Source organism: Pollicipes pollicipes, unplaced genomic scaffold (assembly GCF_011947565.3).
Source record: "Pollicipes pollicipes isolate AB1234 unplaced genomic scaffold, Ppol_2.1 Scaffold_3087;HRSCAF=3621_pilon_pilon_pilon, whole genome shotgun sequence".
Classification (NCBI taxonomy): Eukaryota; Metazoa; Arthropoda; class Thecostraca; order Pollicipedomorpha; family Pollicipedidae; genus Pollicipes; species Pollicipes pollicipes.
The window spans coordinates 36,253,660-36,268,450 of record NW_023596225.1 but is presented as its reverse complement, the minus strand read 5'-3'; the positions used below and the strand labels follow the sequence as shown (position 1 = coordinate 36,268,450).

General features: G+C 64.0%; 1 protein-coding gene across 1 annotated transcript; it reads right to left on the bottom strand.

The window, feature by feature from the left end:
* Positions 1–569: 569 nt before the first annotated feature.
* Positions 570–14,586, bottom strand: Jarid2 (Jumonji, AT rich interactive domain 2). The gene is made up of 21 exons (XM_037212873.1): positions 14,318–14,586; positions 13,672–13,849; positions 13,349–13,545; positions 13,093–13,288; positions 12,763–12,978; positions 12,111–12,197; positions 11,131–11,376; positions 10,329–10,405; positions 9,355–9,520; positions 8,552–8,704; positions 7,974–8,172; positions 7,377–7,504; positions 6,953–7,063; positions 6,309–6,483; positions 5,727–5,836; positions 4,891–5,033; positions 4,233–4,389; positions 2,986–3,148; positions 2,353–2,471; positions 1,659–1,769; positions 570–1,252 (listed from the first exon to the last, which is right to left on the bottom strand). The coding sequence occupies exons 1-21, from the start codon at positions 14,584–14,586 to the stop codon at positions 1,157–1,159; spliced, it is 3,297 nt and encodes a 1,098-aa protein (XP_037068768.1). The 3' UTR covers positions 570–1,156.
* Between the last annotated feature and the right edge of the window lie 205 nt (positions 14,587–14,791).

The following is a 14,791-nucleotide window of genomic DNA, read 5'->3' as shown; positions in this document are numbered from 1 at the left end:
CCAAGATGGCGGCCCTTCCAGCCGTCGAATGGGTCGTCTAACAGTGCATCCGATAAGAGCGTAGGGCCCTCCGAACATGGAAAACAATGAGAAGAATGGCAATGTCCCTGCTTGTCATCAGTGTCCCTGCACAAAGTCTAGGTAGATTCTGGTCTTCGGTAGGCTCTCTAGGCCCCCGAGAGGTGAGCACAGGTCACAGCTTCCCGTGCCCGCAGAAGTCTTCAACGACTCTTAAGAAAATCGAAGGATTGCAGGCTGGCAAAGCTAGAGGGAACATGATACAGCAGACCAGAGCTTGATCATTTGGGAATAAATGAAATGATACCCTGGCATGAGCGCCTTTCGATTATGCCTATGCCATCACTCACCTCGCCATGTCATGCGCTGTCTGAAAGCGTGTTTTCTTCGCTTGCTCGTGCAAGGCCATCATATGAGATGGCAATTAAGGAACATAAAACAACTTAACTTTTCTGCTCCCATCTGTGCGATAGCCGTTCATAACCCGCGCGTGGGGAATGGATGCGGCACCGGCATAGCAGACAAGACGCGCGCAACATGACAAACACGGATAGGCCATACCTATATTGTTCTCACACGTCAGAAAGACAGGTTCATAGCATGACACACGCGGCGACCGACAAGCGCAGCAAGGAAAGAAGAAACGGGATGTTAAGTACTTGGTAAGCACCTTGCCCCCAAAGCCACGGCAACAGGGCTCTGAGGAGTCGGCAACGCAGCAGGCATAAGTGAAAGCACAACTTCTCACTCGTCATCATTCCGCAGACCCTGGACGTGAGTGAACAACGCACGTTTTGATAAAATCACTCATCACGATCGCCACCGAACCCTCCTGACATAAAGCAATGCTCACAAAATTCCCAGATCTATGGTTTCCTTTTCATCTAGGAAAGAACATGGTTCGACAAGTACATGATTGGCTAGGTAGCCACACATATCTTACAACGCACCCTCTCAGCCAACTGCTGATCCATGCAGGGTTCCAAATAGACGTCAGGCGACGCCCAAAAACGAATTTCCGGAGGCGTTCTGCCGAAGCACGAAAGCACTCGTACCACGATTACGGGTACCAGCAACAACGCTCGCTCTTACCACTGCTGTCCCCTGAGATCACCAATGACACACTCCACTCCCAGGCTCACGATTTCTTCAACTTCTTCTTGGCCGAGCCCTGTTTGGAACCCAGCTCAGCAATTTTCTCATCCACCCGGTTGATCAGCTCGTCGAAGTCACTCTGTAGCGGCCGTGAGCATACAATGATCAGCATCCAATGTTGGGATATGACCGCAGGAAGCGTACGAGTAACATGGATTGACGCCCGAAACGATAAAGCTGTCCAAGACAGGTAGTTGCCAAATGAAACAAGCAGCACGCGGAAATCCTAGCGCAATGGATCCATTTATGTCAGATTGATGCCCCATATGCGCAAAGTTTCCAAAAGCATCCACACATGCGTTCGCTGGTCATCAAAGCACGCGACGCAAAGCGCACGACGCGGGCAATTCGTCATCATGCACAGAGTAACACGCGCGGCGTGCGCGAACAGACAGGCCACTCCGCACCGAAGCCTTCTCCGATCAACCCTGCTGCTGCACCGGGTGATCCGTTACGGCACACGTCACTCCGCGGCGCTGGCTCACCTGGGTGTACATCTGGAGCAGGCGCAGGGCGTTCGGTCGGGCATCCGGCTTGCGCAGCATCTCGGCCGCATCCTCCAGACAGTAGGTCAGCTCGTCCTCGGTGTTCTCCACCTGGCGACGCGGACGGAGCGTCACTGGTGTCTCCTGACAGACGGCCAACGTCGCTGATGTTCGCAGACATTATCTGACAGAGGGCCCAAATCAGTGGTGCCTCCCGCCAGAGGGCCCAAATAAGTGGTGTTCCTGCCAGAGGACCCAAATCACTGGTGTCTCTGCCAGAGGGCCCAAATCAGTAGTGTCCCCAGACAAATGGTCCGTCGTACATTGCCCCAGATAGGCCCAAGACAGTGACGGGCCTCAGCGTCTCACAATCAGCGCCGCCCTTCGCAACCAAGTCACGCGATCCTCGGCTTTCTTCAGCTGAGGACACACGACGGGGTGCCCTACGCATCCAGCTCCACCAATCCACATCAGAAGTTCTTGCGAGCAGCTCGACGGCTCGAACAGCCCCGCAAATGCCAGTCCGCTCACAAAATGCAAGTTCAACTTGGCTGTCTTTCCCGCGCCAGTCGCGCAGATCCTATGATCCAGCCAGCCGGCCAGCCGAGCTCCGTGGCCATAGACCGCTCGGTCCGTCTGCCCGGCCAGAAGAGGCGGCTCAGCGGCTGCCCGGCCGCGCACGGCCCGCCCTCACCATGGCCGAGTAGAGGGTGCGCCGGCACGTGTCACACTCCCGGTCGTCCTCGTCGTGCGCGGCCGCCTTGCGCGACCTGGCCGCCTTCTTGGCCGAGATCTTGGCCCGCTGCGCCACACCTGCGGGCGAGGGCCGGCCGGCCAGCACGGCGGCGTAAGCGGCGGCGCCACAAATGACGCCTGCACCATTACCACCCGCCGGCTCGGCGGGAATGGTCCGACCGCTGACAACGACCGGACTACGGCCAACAGTTCAGCCAGTGGCCAGGTTGAGGCCCGGGTTACGACGGGATCGTTGGGGGCCGATGCGACGGTGCATGCGGTACATGGTCACTGTCGACTGCCGACTGCCCCCGGTCACGCCCGCTGTCAGCACTTGCGAACCACACGTGCCGAGCATTTGATACGCGGAATGCGAGACAAAGTTGCTGACGGTTCTGATTGGCGTTCGTTTTCCAGTTCGGACCCAAATGACGTTTAGCTGTCAGCCCAGCGACTCGACCTAGTGGTATATGACCGGCCAAACCACTCAACAACCGGGAACTGTGTGCCCCCGGCAGAGTGCGACACCCGCAGCCGGACAGAAGCCCAGAAGCTGGGCCCCGGCCGGCAGCGACGCGTTCCGTCGGCGTACCGAGCTGCTGGAGGCGCTGCTGGCTGTCGTTCTGCTGGCGCCGGATGTCGAGCAGCAGCGGCCGGCAGCGCGTGAGCGCCTCGAGCGGCGCGCGCGGGTCGCTGCACACGCCCAGCACCAGCCGGTCCAGCGAGAAGATGCCCGGCTCGCCGCTGGCCGTCAGCTGGCGGAACAGGGCCGCGCAGATGAACATCACGTGTGAATCGCAACACATCGAGTCCCAGGTTAGGTTCCGTGCATCATCTAAGGGCGCTGGTTTAAGATGGGACATGCCGCCGCAGGAAATGTCTGCAACTACAATTCTGATATTTGCACCCCAGAAAAGGACGGACCACACACTCAGCCCTTCTCGAGCCCGTCATGCGTGAAACGGTGCAATACCTTCCGCCCAGCTGTGGACCTGGACGCCTACGCCACAAATACTGCGAACCAACAGAGCCACACACAGCACGACAGAGTCACACATGACGCAACAGATCCACACATGGCACAACAAAGCCACACATGACGCAACAGATCCAAACATGGCACAACATAGCCACACATGACGCAACATAGCCACACAAGGCACGTCAGACACACACGACATAACAGAGCCACACACGGCACAACATAGCCACACATCACACAACAGATCCACACATGGCACAACATAGCCACACATGACACAACAGAGCCACATATGGCACAACAGAGCCACACATGACGCAACAGATTCACACATGGCACAACACAGTCACACATGACACAACATAGCCACACATGGCACAACAGAGCCACACATGGAACAATAGAGCCGCACATGGCACAACAGGGCCACGGAAGGCACAACAGACACACATGGCACCATATAGCCACACACAACGCAACAGAGCCACACATGGCACAACTAAACCGCACATGACGCAACAGAGCCACACATGACACAACAGAACCGCACATGGCGCAACAGAGCCACACATGACACAACAGAACCGCACATGGCGCAACAGAGCCACACACGACGCTCCCGAGGAACGCCCTCCACAGAATCCTGTCCTTGCGATGCCGTGGCCGTGCACATCCAACAGACCGTAACGAGCCCACCACTCCGCCCGACCCTCCCCGGCCATGCACAGTCCGCCCACTCACTCTGTCGTGGACGCCCACATCCCTGCAGGCACTGAAGCACACCGCGCGCACCCGAGCGGCACGCGGTCGGCGCACGCGCCCCTCTCGCTCTGCTTACTCCGGGCGCGGCGACTTACCTTGTCGTAGACGTCGGTGGCCGAGTCGAGCCAGTCGGGCGTGGCGAAGAACACCGACTCGGAGAGCGTGTAGCCGGTGCCGAGCGAGGCGGTGAACGCACGCGGGAACGAGACGACGAACTCGCCCGGCTGCTGCACCGTCCGGCTCACCGGCACGCTGCGGGGTCGGGGCGGGTCAGAGCGGTGGGGCCGAGGAGGGGATCAGCGGCAAGACAGGGTGTGCCGTCTGGGCTAGGGCGCAGCACGAGGCGACCGTGTGTCGCATGACCGGCACCGGGGACGCAAGGAGGCACAGGGACGAGAGAAGCACCGAACATGCTGGCATCATTACACAGGGCTGAAATCGATAAAACGTTCCACACTTATGAGAAAGATCACTGACCCAACACCACACCTGTTCTGGGGACGACAGCCAGGTCACGGACCGGCCTGTCGCGTCTGCACCGGGGCTGCGACTACGCATGCACTCGTCGAGGTCCGTATCCCCTGGCACACGGTGGCGAGTTGGGCGGCCCTCCCGCGGCGGCCGACAGGCTGACTGACGTCGCGGTCACGTCCGGGGAGGGCCGGGCCCGTGCGCGTTTGTCCCGGTCCGGGGTCGTGTCCGCACCGCTCCGGGAGCACGTCTGTGTGCAGCCCGGCCAGGCGGGCGTCTCACCCGCGGGCGGCCAGCAGGTCGGGCGGCACCATGGCCGTGTCGGAGGGCAGCCAGACGGGCTGGCGGCGCAGGTGGCCCGGCATCAGCTCCGTCAGCTCGCGCCGCAGCGCCTCGCTCGCCGTCGCCGGCACGCTGTACCAGATCTGGCGGCCGGCAGCCCCCGTCAGACAGCCGCCGGCTCTGGAGACGCCCCCCACAGCAGGCCGACGGAGCGGCGCACCGTGACTGCACACCGCCCGCCGAGCGGTCCACTCAAGCGCTCGGGCGCTGCAGGGCGCTCCGGTGGGTGGTCGGAGCGTACCAGAGCGGGCAGCCGAGAAATGGTGCCGTTTGTCGGCCGCAGCGGACAGCCACAGCGGACGTCAGCTTGGAAATCTGACGCACGTTAAACAGCGCACCAGATTCGGACGTACGCATCGCGGGATGAGTTATCCGCTAGTGGGACGACCCGCTCCGCCCCTTAGCATCCATTCACAGTAACGTGGATGGCTAGACGATTAGAGAGTGGAAAGCCACAGCGCAGGCCATAACATTGGACCGAATGAATGCGGGCTGTCCCATGCCAGACCGTCCCAAACAGAACACTGCACGACACAGACATGAACAAGAAAATCGTACACGGGGAAACTACATATAGTAATGACTTAAGGCGAAGTAACTGGTACGGACCCGTCATTTTTGCGTGTCCAAAAAGCACTAGCTTGCTTCCTCCAAAAAAAACACGACTTTTTCGCACCATTGTCACACCACATCGCTGCTTGAAACTACCACAGCTATTCTAGCTGCCTGCCGCCTCCTACGTCTGACTTAAGTGGGGCGGCGCCAGAGGGACGCACCTTGCCGGCGCCGGTGTGCAGGTACTCGATCCAGGGCAGGGAGTGCGGGTCCGAGTACCAGCAGCCGGTGGTGAACACCATGGACATGTGTAGCGTGGGAACCGTCACACCTGACGACGCCAAGACAGAATGGTCAGAGATCGCTTATGGGTCATATCAACACAGCAAAGTGCACAACAGCGCGCAGCTTATGATCTTAAACACATGATAGCCTCATCAGAGTCCACTGTTGCCATTTTCGACTATACAGACATTTCTGTACGCTGCCGTATACCACCAGTTTACTACGCAAACCGCGCAACCCACTTCTCCTCGATGCATCGACCTTCCACTCAGAAAGTATCAATTTTCACTCCAGATCGTGGTCATGTGGGCCAGCTTCTTTTATGGCCAAACACGAATTAAAACAGAACATCTGTCACATCAGCTCCGGACACGTTTTTTTGCTACGTTCCTGCATCCACCGCAATGTCGTCTCGCTCACAACACCCAAGCCAGCTAGCCACGCGCCACCCCGGCGTCACACAGCCGCCCCAGCGTGGGACGAGAGCCGCCGGCCGGCCGGCCGCGGCGCATACTCACCCATGACCTGCCCCATGGAGCGCAGCACGGAGCCGGCGTTGTTGCTGAGCACCTTCAGGTTCCAGGCGAGCCGCGACGTCTGCGACTTCTTGTCGCACACGAAGCCGTAGCCCTGCACGCCCGAGTCGATGCTGCCCGAGTAGACGCACACGTGGCGGTCGCGCTCGTTCACCACCTGGGGAGCAGAGGTGTGCTGACGGCGGGCGGCGCGTGCCACTCGAGCTGGAGCGGGCCCCAGCTGCAGGCAAAGGCCGGCGCCTATCATGGTGACAATTATCAAGATTTTGGACGCCCCGACTGGAGAGGCCGTATGGAAACCTACATCCAGGCAAGAACTAGTCCGAAAACTCACCAAGATCCCAGTACTGCGGCACTGCCCCCTCCGTACAAAACGATTACCGCGCACAGGGTTGTGGGAGCCGAGACGAGATACCACGACAAGACGCCCCGGACACTGATTCGGGCAAGAGGGTGACTCAGCTACCGGGCTACAGCGCCCACGATAATACATACTCTAAACATTCGTCGAGCGAAACGATCCAGCCAAGCACGCAGCACAGGCTTCATCCGCGTGCTGCGGCGTCGCACGTCTGTGCGAGACGCGCCGACAAAGACACGGTCGGCGGGTGACGCCCGAGACTCACCTTCCAGTACTCCTCCTCCACCGTCTCCGGCTTGGGGTCGCTCTGCTTGAACAGCAGCGACGCCGTGTTACGCGCCACCCGGTAGAAGGCGCTCAGGCTCACCGTCTTGCCCTGTAGCAGACCGGACACAGTCGGAATGTGGAGAATAGTGTTCCCTAACGCCCCTATCACATTACACGATGATTAACAGTGAGCCCAAGGCCACTGCCCCTGCCCCTAAAGCCCCTAGTATCATAAGATGAGTTAAAGCTATGAATGAAAACAAACAATCAGTACAATTACGGATGTAAATATTAATGACTGATACTTCCGATCTTAAAACGGAGGCTCAAGATTTCATCTGTGAGACACTACACATCCTATCTGGTTTAGAAGGTCCGGGCGCTGCCACGACTCGCCCCACCGCACCGGAGAGCGTGCGTACCTTGACGATGCACTCTGAGGAGTCGTCGTCCTCCTCGTCGCTGTCCTCGTCCTCCTCCTGACGATGGACCGTCTGCTGGCGGCGCCGCCACTCCGTCTCCACCTCGATACGCAGCCGCTTCCGCTCGTCTGCCAGGACGCGGGGGTCACGGAGGTCAGGTGAGGCGGGGTCAGGGAGGTCAGATGAGGCGAGCTCAGCACCGGTCAGGTGAGGCGAAGCTAGGGGCCGTCAGGTCGAGTCAGAGCAGCCCAGGTCAGGCAAGGGCGGCGGGAAAAGTATAGCCGCGCAGGGATACCAGCCGAAACCCCTTCGTAATCATGTTAGGGACCAGCAAGCACGCACGCACGCGCACGCGCACACGCGCACATACACACACATGCATGTCCCAATGTACAGACCCAAATGTGGACAGAGCACCCAGATGACACGCTGTGGGATATCAGTGCACGGCCGCTTCCTTTGACGTGTGCCGCTCGTGTTGCCACGCCGAAGGCGGCGGGAGGCGCGACTCAGAGGTGCCCGGCCGTGCCACTGTACGCAGCACCTGGCGCGGGGCCCGCGACCTGCGGCGGCGCCAGGGGCGATAACCGCACGCACCCTCGGTGAGCGCCGTGTAGCCCAGCAGGAACTTGCAGTAGATCTGGTCCAGCTTGGCGGCGCGGTCCTGCGCGCACTTGGGGATGTTGATGAGATCCGCCACGGCGGCCCAGCGGCGACCGGTGATGACCTCGTTCAGCCCGCCCAGCCGCTGCACCGTGTGGTAGAGGCCGGGCAGGTCCACCTCCATCCCACCCACCTGTCAAGAGGGCGTACCGGTCACACGGAGACACGCGCGCTAGAGGTCACGCAGGTCCGCCTTCACAAGGCGCGCCAGCGTGTCAGAGACCGCACCGGTCAGCTGGGAGATGATCTAGCCCTGATATGGAGCCCGGCACTTACCAGACATATCCAGTCCAACTCACATCGCATCACATCGACAACTCACAGAATGCACGCTCACGTGGGACCGCCGTACCACCCACCACCGAGGGAAACACCCCGCCGTCCATACGGCAGCACAGGCTCGGCAGCCCGTCCGGCCGCCAGCACCCGCCAGTGGCGACGCCCCAGAGACTGCGACCGGACCGGTGAGCGGCCGTGGCCCCGGCGGCGGCCCCCAGGAGGGCGCCTCTCACCAGCGGGATGTCCTCCATGTCGATCTGCTGCTGCTCCAGGTGTCGCCGGATGGCCAGCAGCTCGCGGAAGTTGGGTCCCCAGCGGCGGAACACCTTGTGCACGTAGTGGTTGTACGCCACGAACCGCATGTCGTCGTGCACGCGGCACTCGGGCTGTCGGCAGGGAGGGGCACGTCATGTGGGTGGCGGGGGGCACCGGGTACGGGTCTGGGGAGAAGGCAGGGTACGGGTACCGGGCACGGGGAGAAGGCAGGGTACGGGTACCGGGCATGGGGACACGCAAATGAAAGTCGCGCAGGTGGACCGACAGCCGGCAGCCGCTGACTCTCTCGTCACTCACGTATGTCCGACAAATCTCCCGCTCTTACTGATGCGTGGCACCATGGAATATCACATGTCATTACTTCACGGCGATAGAACAAGGGGCCAGGTGAAGACGAAGAGGTGAATTTTCGTTTCACAACCGAGCTCATCGACATGATAAGCTCGTGAGCATGGGCTCATTGGCACCAACTTTGCATCGTTGAATTATGCTTGCGTCAGAAGGAAAAATCCGTGAGGCCTAGCACATGTTACTCATTTCGGTCCACTCATCACCACTTCATCAATTGACTAAACCCGATACCCTACATGCCAGCACTAAACACGACTAGGCACGGACTGGCTCTCTCTCTCTTTCTCAGACTCCGCAAACTCTCCTCACCACTCCCATCCCGCCCAGACACAAACACGAGACCGCTGTGCGACGCCTCCCCCACACGGTCCACCAGCGCCGTGCCGTGTCCAGACAGACCGGTCCCCACCTTGAAGCCGGGCGGTGGCACGACGCGGCAGAGGCCATGCTGCTCGGCCTGTGGTCGGATCTTCTCGATGTAGCTGAGTGGGTCGGCAAACTCGCGCTCGCTCGGCCGGAACACGGGCGCCTCCTGCAGCGCGCCCAGCTCCAGCGACGAGCTCTTGCGCACCCGCCTGGCGAGGGCGGCGGGCGGTCAGCGGCGCGCAGCCGAAGGAGTGAGCTCAGCCGAGCACAGAGACAGTCAGCGGAGCTCTCAGACGGGCAAGCTCAGCAGAGCACAGAGACAGTCAGCGGAGCTCTCAGGCAGGCAAGCTCAGCCGAGCACAGAGACAGTCAGCGGAGCTCTCAGGCAGGCAAGCTCAGCCGAGCACAGAGACAGTCAGCGGAGCTCTCAGACGGGCAAGCTCAGCCGAGCACAGAGACAGTCAGCGGAGCTCTCAGACGGGCATGCAAGGCCGGAGCACAGAGACAGTCAGCGGAGCTCTCAGACGGGCAAGCTCAGCAGAGCACAGAGACAGTCGCGGAGCTCTCAGGCATGCAAGCTCAGCCGAGCACAGAGACAGCCGCGGAGCTCTCAGGCAGGCAAGCTCAGCCGAGCACAGAGACAGTCGCGGAGCTCTCAGGCATGCAAGCTCAGTCGAGCACAGAGACAGTCGCGGAGCTCTCAGGCATGCAAGCTCAGTCGAGCACAGAGACAGTCGGCGGAGCTCTCAGGCATGCAAGCTCAGTCGAGCACAGAGACAGTTGGCGGAGCTCCCAGGCAGGAAAGCTCAAAAGACCGTGAGCATCCCGGGCCCCCACAGACGAAATAGCACATTCGCAACAACAGGCCGGCGTCACAGCGAGGAAGCGCCGCGTGACAGCTACAGTGATGGCAACGGCAACACCCGCCCCGAGCTCGAACACCCTCGACGCGACATCTCAACATAACCTGGACACGATTCCCAACCCTAGCCAGACCCCAGCGCCCAGTCCACCCACCTGGCGGGCGCCGGACTCTGCGACGAGCGCCGGCTCTGCGGCGTGGAGGCGTCCTCGCGTCCCGAGTCGTCGGCGCGCTCCGGTCGGCGCCGGCCGCCGCCGCGCGCCGCCGGCGAGAGCGGCGAGCCCGGCGCCGGCCGGCGCGGCTCCGGTTCCGAGGACGAGCCAGCCTCCTCCGGCGGCTGGCGCCGGACGCCGCGCGCCGGCGGCGACGGCCGCGCCTCGCCGCCCGCCGCCGGCCGCTCCGCCGACTTCTGCGCGCTCGCGGCCGGCAGTTTCGGTCTTGGCTCCGCGGTCTGTTTGGCGGGTCGGCTATCCGCCTTAGTAGCCAGAGCGGCGACAGCTGGTCGACTCTCACCCTTGGTGGCCGGAGCGACAGCTGGTCGACTCTCACCCTTGGTGGCCGGAGCGGCGGCAACCGGTCGACTTCTCACCCTTGGTGGCCGGAGCGACAGCTGGTCGACTCTCACCCTTGGTGGCCGGAGCGACGACAGCTGGTCGACTCTCACCCTTGGTGGGCGGAGCGACGACAGCTGGTAGACTCTCACCCTTAGTAGTCGGAGCGACAACAGCTGGTCGGCTCTCACTCTTGACACTCTCACCCTTGCCACCGGTTCGGTGAGCCTCGGCGGCGTCGACGGGGCGACTGTCGACCTTCGCCAGAGCGGGTGCCGCCTCGGCCACCGCCGCTGGCGTGCTACTAGCGGTCGACCTCGCCCGCTCAGCCGCCGGGGAGGACCGCGACGCCGCCGGCGGGATCAGCGGCGTCAGCCCCGGAGGCGTCAGCCCTGTGTGCGCCGGCCTCGAGAGCGGCGGCGACCCGCTCTCCGGTGTCGTCGACGCCGCCGCCACCGCCTGGGCTGTCGTCTGAGGAGACGGCGGCCCAACCAGAGGAGAGTGGGTCGCTGCCGCTGGACGCTGTGACGTCACGGTAGGCGATTGCAGCCGACGAGGAGAGGTCGACGCCGACACCGAAGCGGGTTTGGGAGCGGCCGTCGAGGAGGTCAGCGCGGCTGTCGGAGGTCGCGACTCGCTGGAAGCCAGCGACCTGTTGGCAGCCACCGACGGACGCGAACTCATCGCCGGAGAGCGGGAGGCGGCGACGGCGGCGGGGGGCGGCGGGCGAGCGACAGCCGCCGAGGATCGTGCCGCCGACGCGGGCCCGGCCGCGGCCGGCAGCGGCCGAGCCAGCGCGGCGAGCGCGGCCAGCGACACCTTAACGTCAGCTGGCGATCCGGCACCGCGGTCGGGTGGTGGTGGCGCCGGCAGGAGGTTCGCCTGCCGCAGCTGCGCCAGCACCGCCGCCTTGCTGTCGACCGGGGAAGCGGCCTGGGCGGCGGCGGGTCGCGGCGCAGCCTGGGCGGCAGCGGCGGTGGCGGCGGCCGGGCGCAGCGCGGCCGGGCCGGCCGGTGGCGCGCTCAGCACGGCCACGCCCGTGCCGTGCAGCTGCGAGGCGCCGAGCAGCGTCAGGCGCGCGCCGAAGGCCTGCGACGCGGCGCCGGCCGGCAGCAGCGGCGCCGAGTACGGCAGCGGCGCGCCCAGCCGGTACTGCAGGCCGGCGCCGGTGCTGGGCGGTAGGCGGATCAGGCCTGGCGGCGGCGGGCGGGCGCAGAAGCGGCCCGGCCCAGCCGCCGTGGAGGCGGCGGCCGGCCGCCACCACTCGCCGTGCGGGTGGACCGGTTTGATGGGCGCCGGCCGGTCGGCGGCGGGCACCGGCGGCGGCACGCCGGAGACAGCCCACGTGGCCGGCGCCAGCGGACGCTTGCCGCCGGCGCCGGCCACCGGCAGCAGAGAGTACGGACTGGCAGCGTAGGAGACCGCCGGCACGGCGCCGGCGAACAGGCCTGCCGCGCCCAGCTGGTACTGCACCTGAGGACGGCGCCGCCTCATTACCGGTGGCACAGGCCGGACATCTGGACATGCATCACAGCTTGGGTGTGCATGCGGTGGTAAGCACCCGGAGAAGATCCACGGCACGACGGCAAAGTTAGTGAAGTTGAACCAGCTACAACTGCGATCAATAATGATTTTCTATGTACCGCAAAAATGACACCAACGTACATGCAGATGACCTGCACGTGTGATAACGTAGATGGAAACGAGTGAAGCGAGGACAGACACAAATTTACTGATCCCGTGGCCAGAAATCCCATGATCACCACCACACAAACACCGCGACCATCCCTCCGCCCGGCCACCGACGCACCTGCTGGAGCCGGGGCGGCGGCTGCTGGCTGAGCTGCTGCGCCAGGCCGGGCGGCGGCTGCAGGCTGCAGCGCGGCGCCGTCACCGACACCAGCTGCAGAGGGCGGCTGCTCTCCGGCACCGCGTACGGCGGCCGCAGCAGCGATACTGGCATGAAGACGCGCGACGGCGCCGCCGCCGCCGCCGCCGCCGCCGCGTACGACAGCGGCGGCGGCAGCGAATGGCGCGCCGCCGTCTGGCTGGGCGGCTGCGTCGGTCGCTGCGCGGCGGACTGGGTGAACAGCTGGCCGAGCGACTGCACCGCAGGCTGCGGCAGCGACTGAGTGAGAGGCACGCGCAGGGACTGCGCTGGTGTCTGCGCCTGCTGCTGCACCGGCGTCGGCGTCTGCTCCTGCGCTGGCGTCGAGGTCCCGTGCTGCTGCTGCGCCAGGGTCTGAGTCTGCTGCTGCGCCGGCGCCGGCGCCTGGGTCTGGGTCTGCGTTTGCGTCTGCGTCTGCTGCTGTGCGTGCTGCTGCGGCGGCGCCGCCGGGCTAGGCGACGCGCCGGACGCCGACGCGGCCGACTCCTCGTCCATGTTGACCTGGACGGCGATGGTGCAGGTGGAGCGTTCGGCCGGCGGCGGCGGCGGCTGGTCCTCGCTCGTCGACGTCGCCTCGGACACCGTCTTGACCGTGGTGTCGGCCGCCGACTGACGCAGCGTCAGCGACGCCAGGTTCTCGTCCGAGTCGAACTCGTAAACGCCCATGGCTGAGCGGCTGGTGGCGGCGGCGCCAGGGGGCCGGCTTGCGCCGCCGCGTCGCTGCGACAGCCGCGACATGCGCCGCTGCGCCGTCTCTTTCAGCTTGGAGAGGAACGTGCCCTCGGCCGTCTTCGACGGGGTCTTCTTCTTAGGCGTCGTCTTCGGGTCACCATTGGGCGAGGTGGGCCGCGGCTTCTTCTTCGGCTGCCGCTCACCGGCGTCCGAGTCCGCCGGCTTCCTTGCGGCCGACGGCTCCCGCTTCAGACCCCTGTTCTGTGCAGCGGCGCCCGCAGCCTGCCTGTCGGCCGACGAATCGGTGGCTTGTGAGGTGGGACTGGCCTCGGCAGCGACCGCCTCGGTGGAGTTCGCCGATGCTCGGTGCCTTTCCTCAACACTCACCGCCGGCTTCGCCTCTCGCACGGCGTCCGTGCCGTTCTTGTGCTGTTTTTCGTTACCGCCGGCGGTGATGCCCTCCCCGTGCGCATTCGTCGCGCCAGTCGGCTCGTCATCAGAGTCCGAGTCCATGATGTCGTACGAAAAGAACGCTTCGCTGCGCTTGCGGAGCGTGCGGCGCGGCCTGTCGGCGGCGGCGGCCGGCACCGGCCGTTCGCGGCGCGCCGGCAGCTCCGGCTCAGCCTCCTCGCTGCTGGAGGAGGCGGCGGGCACCGGCGGCCGGCGGCGGCGCGTCGCTCGCGGCGGACTGGCCGGCCGGCTTTCAGTGCCGCTGCTGCTGTCGGCCCAGCCGCGGCGCCCCGGCACGAAAGCGCGCTTGCGCACTGCGCCGGCGATCGGCGGCGGCGGCTCCGGCCGCTGGGAGCGCGTGACGCGCGCCGCCCGCTCGCTGCCCGAGCTGGCGGCCGGCGCCGGCGGCTCCCAAGAGCGCCGCATCGCCGCCGGCCGCTGCATCGCCGAGCCGGGCCGCCGCGAGCGCGGCGCCGCCTCCTCGTCCGAGCTGGACGAGTCGCAGCGGCGCGGAGGCGGCGGGGCGCGCGCGCCACCCACGCCGGAGCGGCGCACGCGACGCGTCCGCGCCGTCGCGCCCGACGCCGAACTGCTCGACTCCGAGCCGCGCGCCTCCTCTCGTTTGGTCTTCTCGTCGCGCGACTCTCGCTCCGAGTGTGAGCCGACATGGTGGGAGGGGCGTCCATTCGGCTTGGCCTTTCGCGACGAGGCGTCCTTGTTCTCGTCCTTGGTAGAGCCGATATCGGTATGGCGGCGCGTAGGCCGCGCATCCATCACTTTAGGCTCCTTTTGATTTGCGTCTTCCTTGCTCTCATCCTCCGAGCTAGTGACCGGTTGCTTCTTCATTGGCATGCTTCTGAGGCTTCTTGTCGCTACCGTCTCCTTTTCCTTCTTTTGACCCTCGTCCGAGGATGAGTCGTCCCTTGCAGGGGCTTTGTCCTGTTTCTTGGCGCTGACTTTCACAGCACCGCCCGACTGTTTTGAAGGTTCCAATGCACCCTTGACGGTTTTCAGCTTGGTCGCTTGCTCTTGTCCGCGTTCCTTAGCCCTCAAGTGA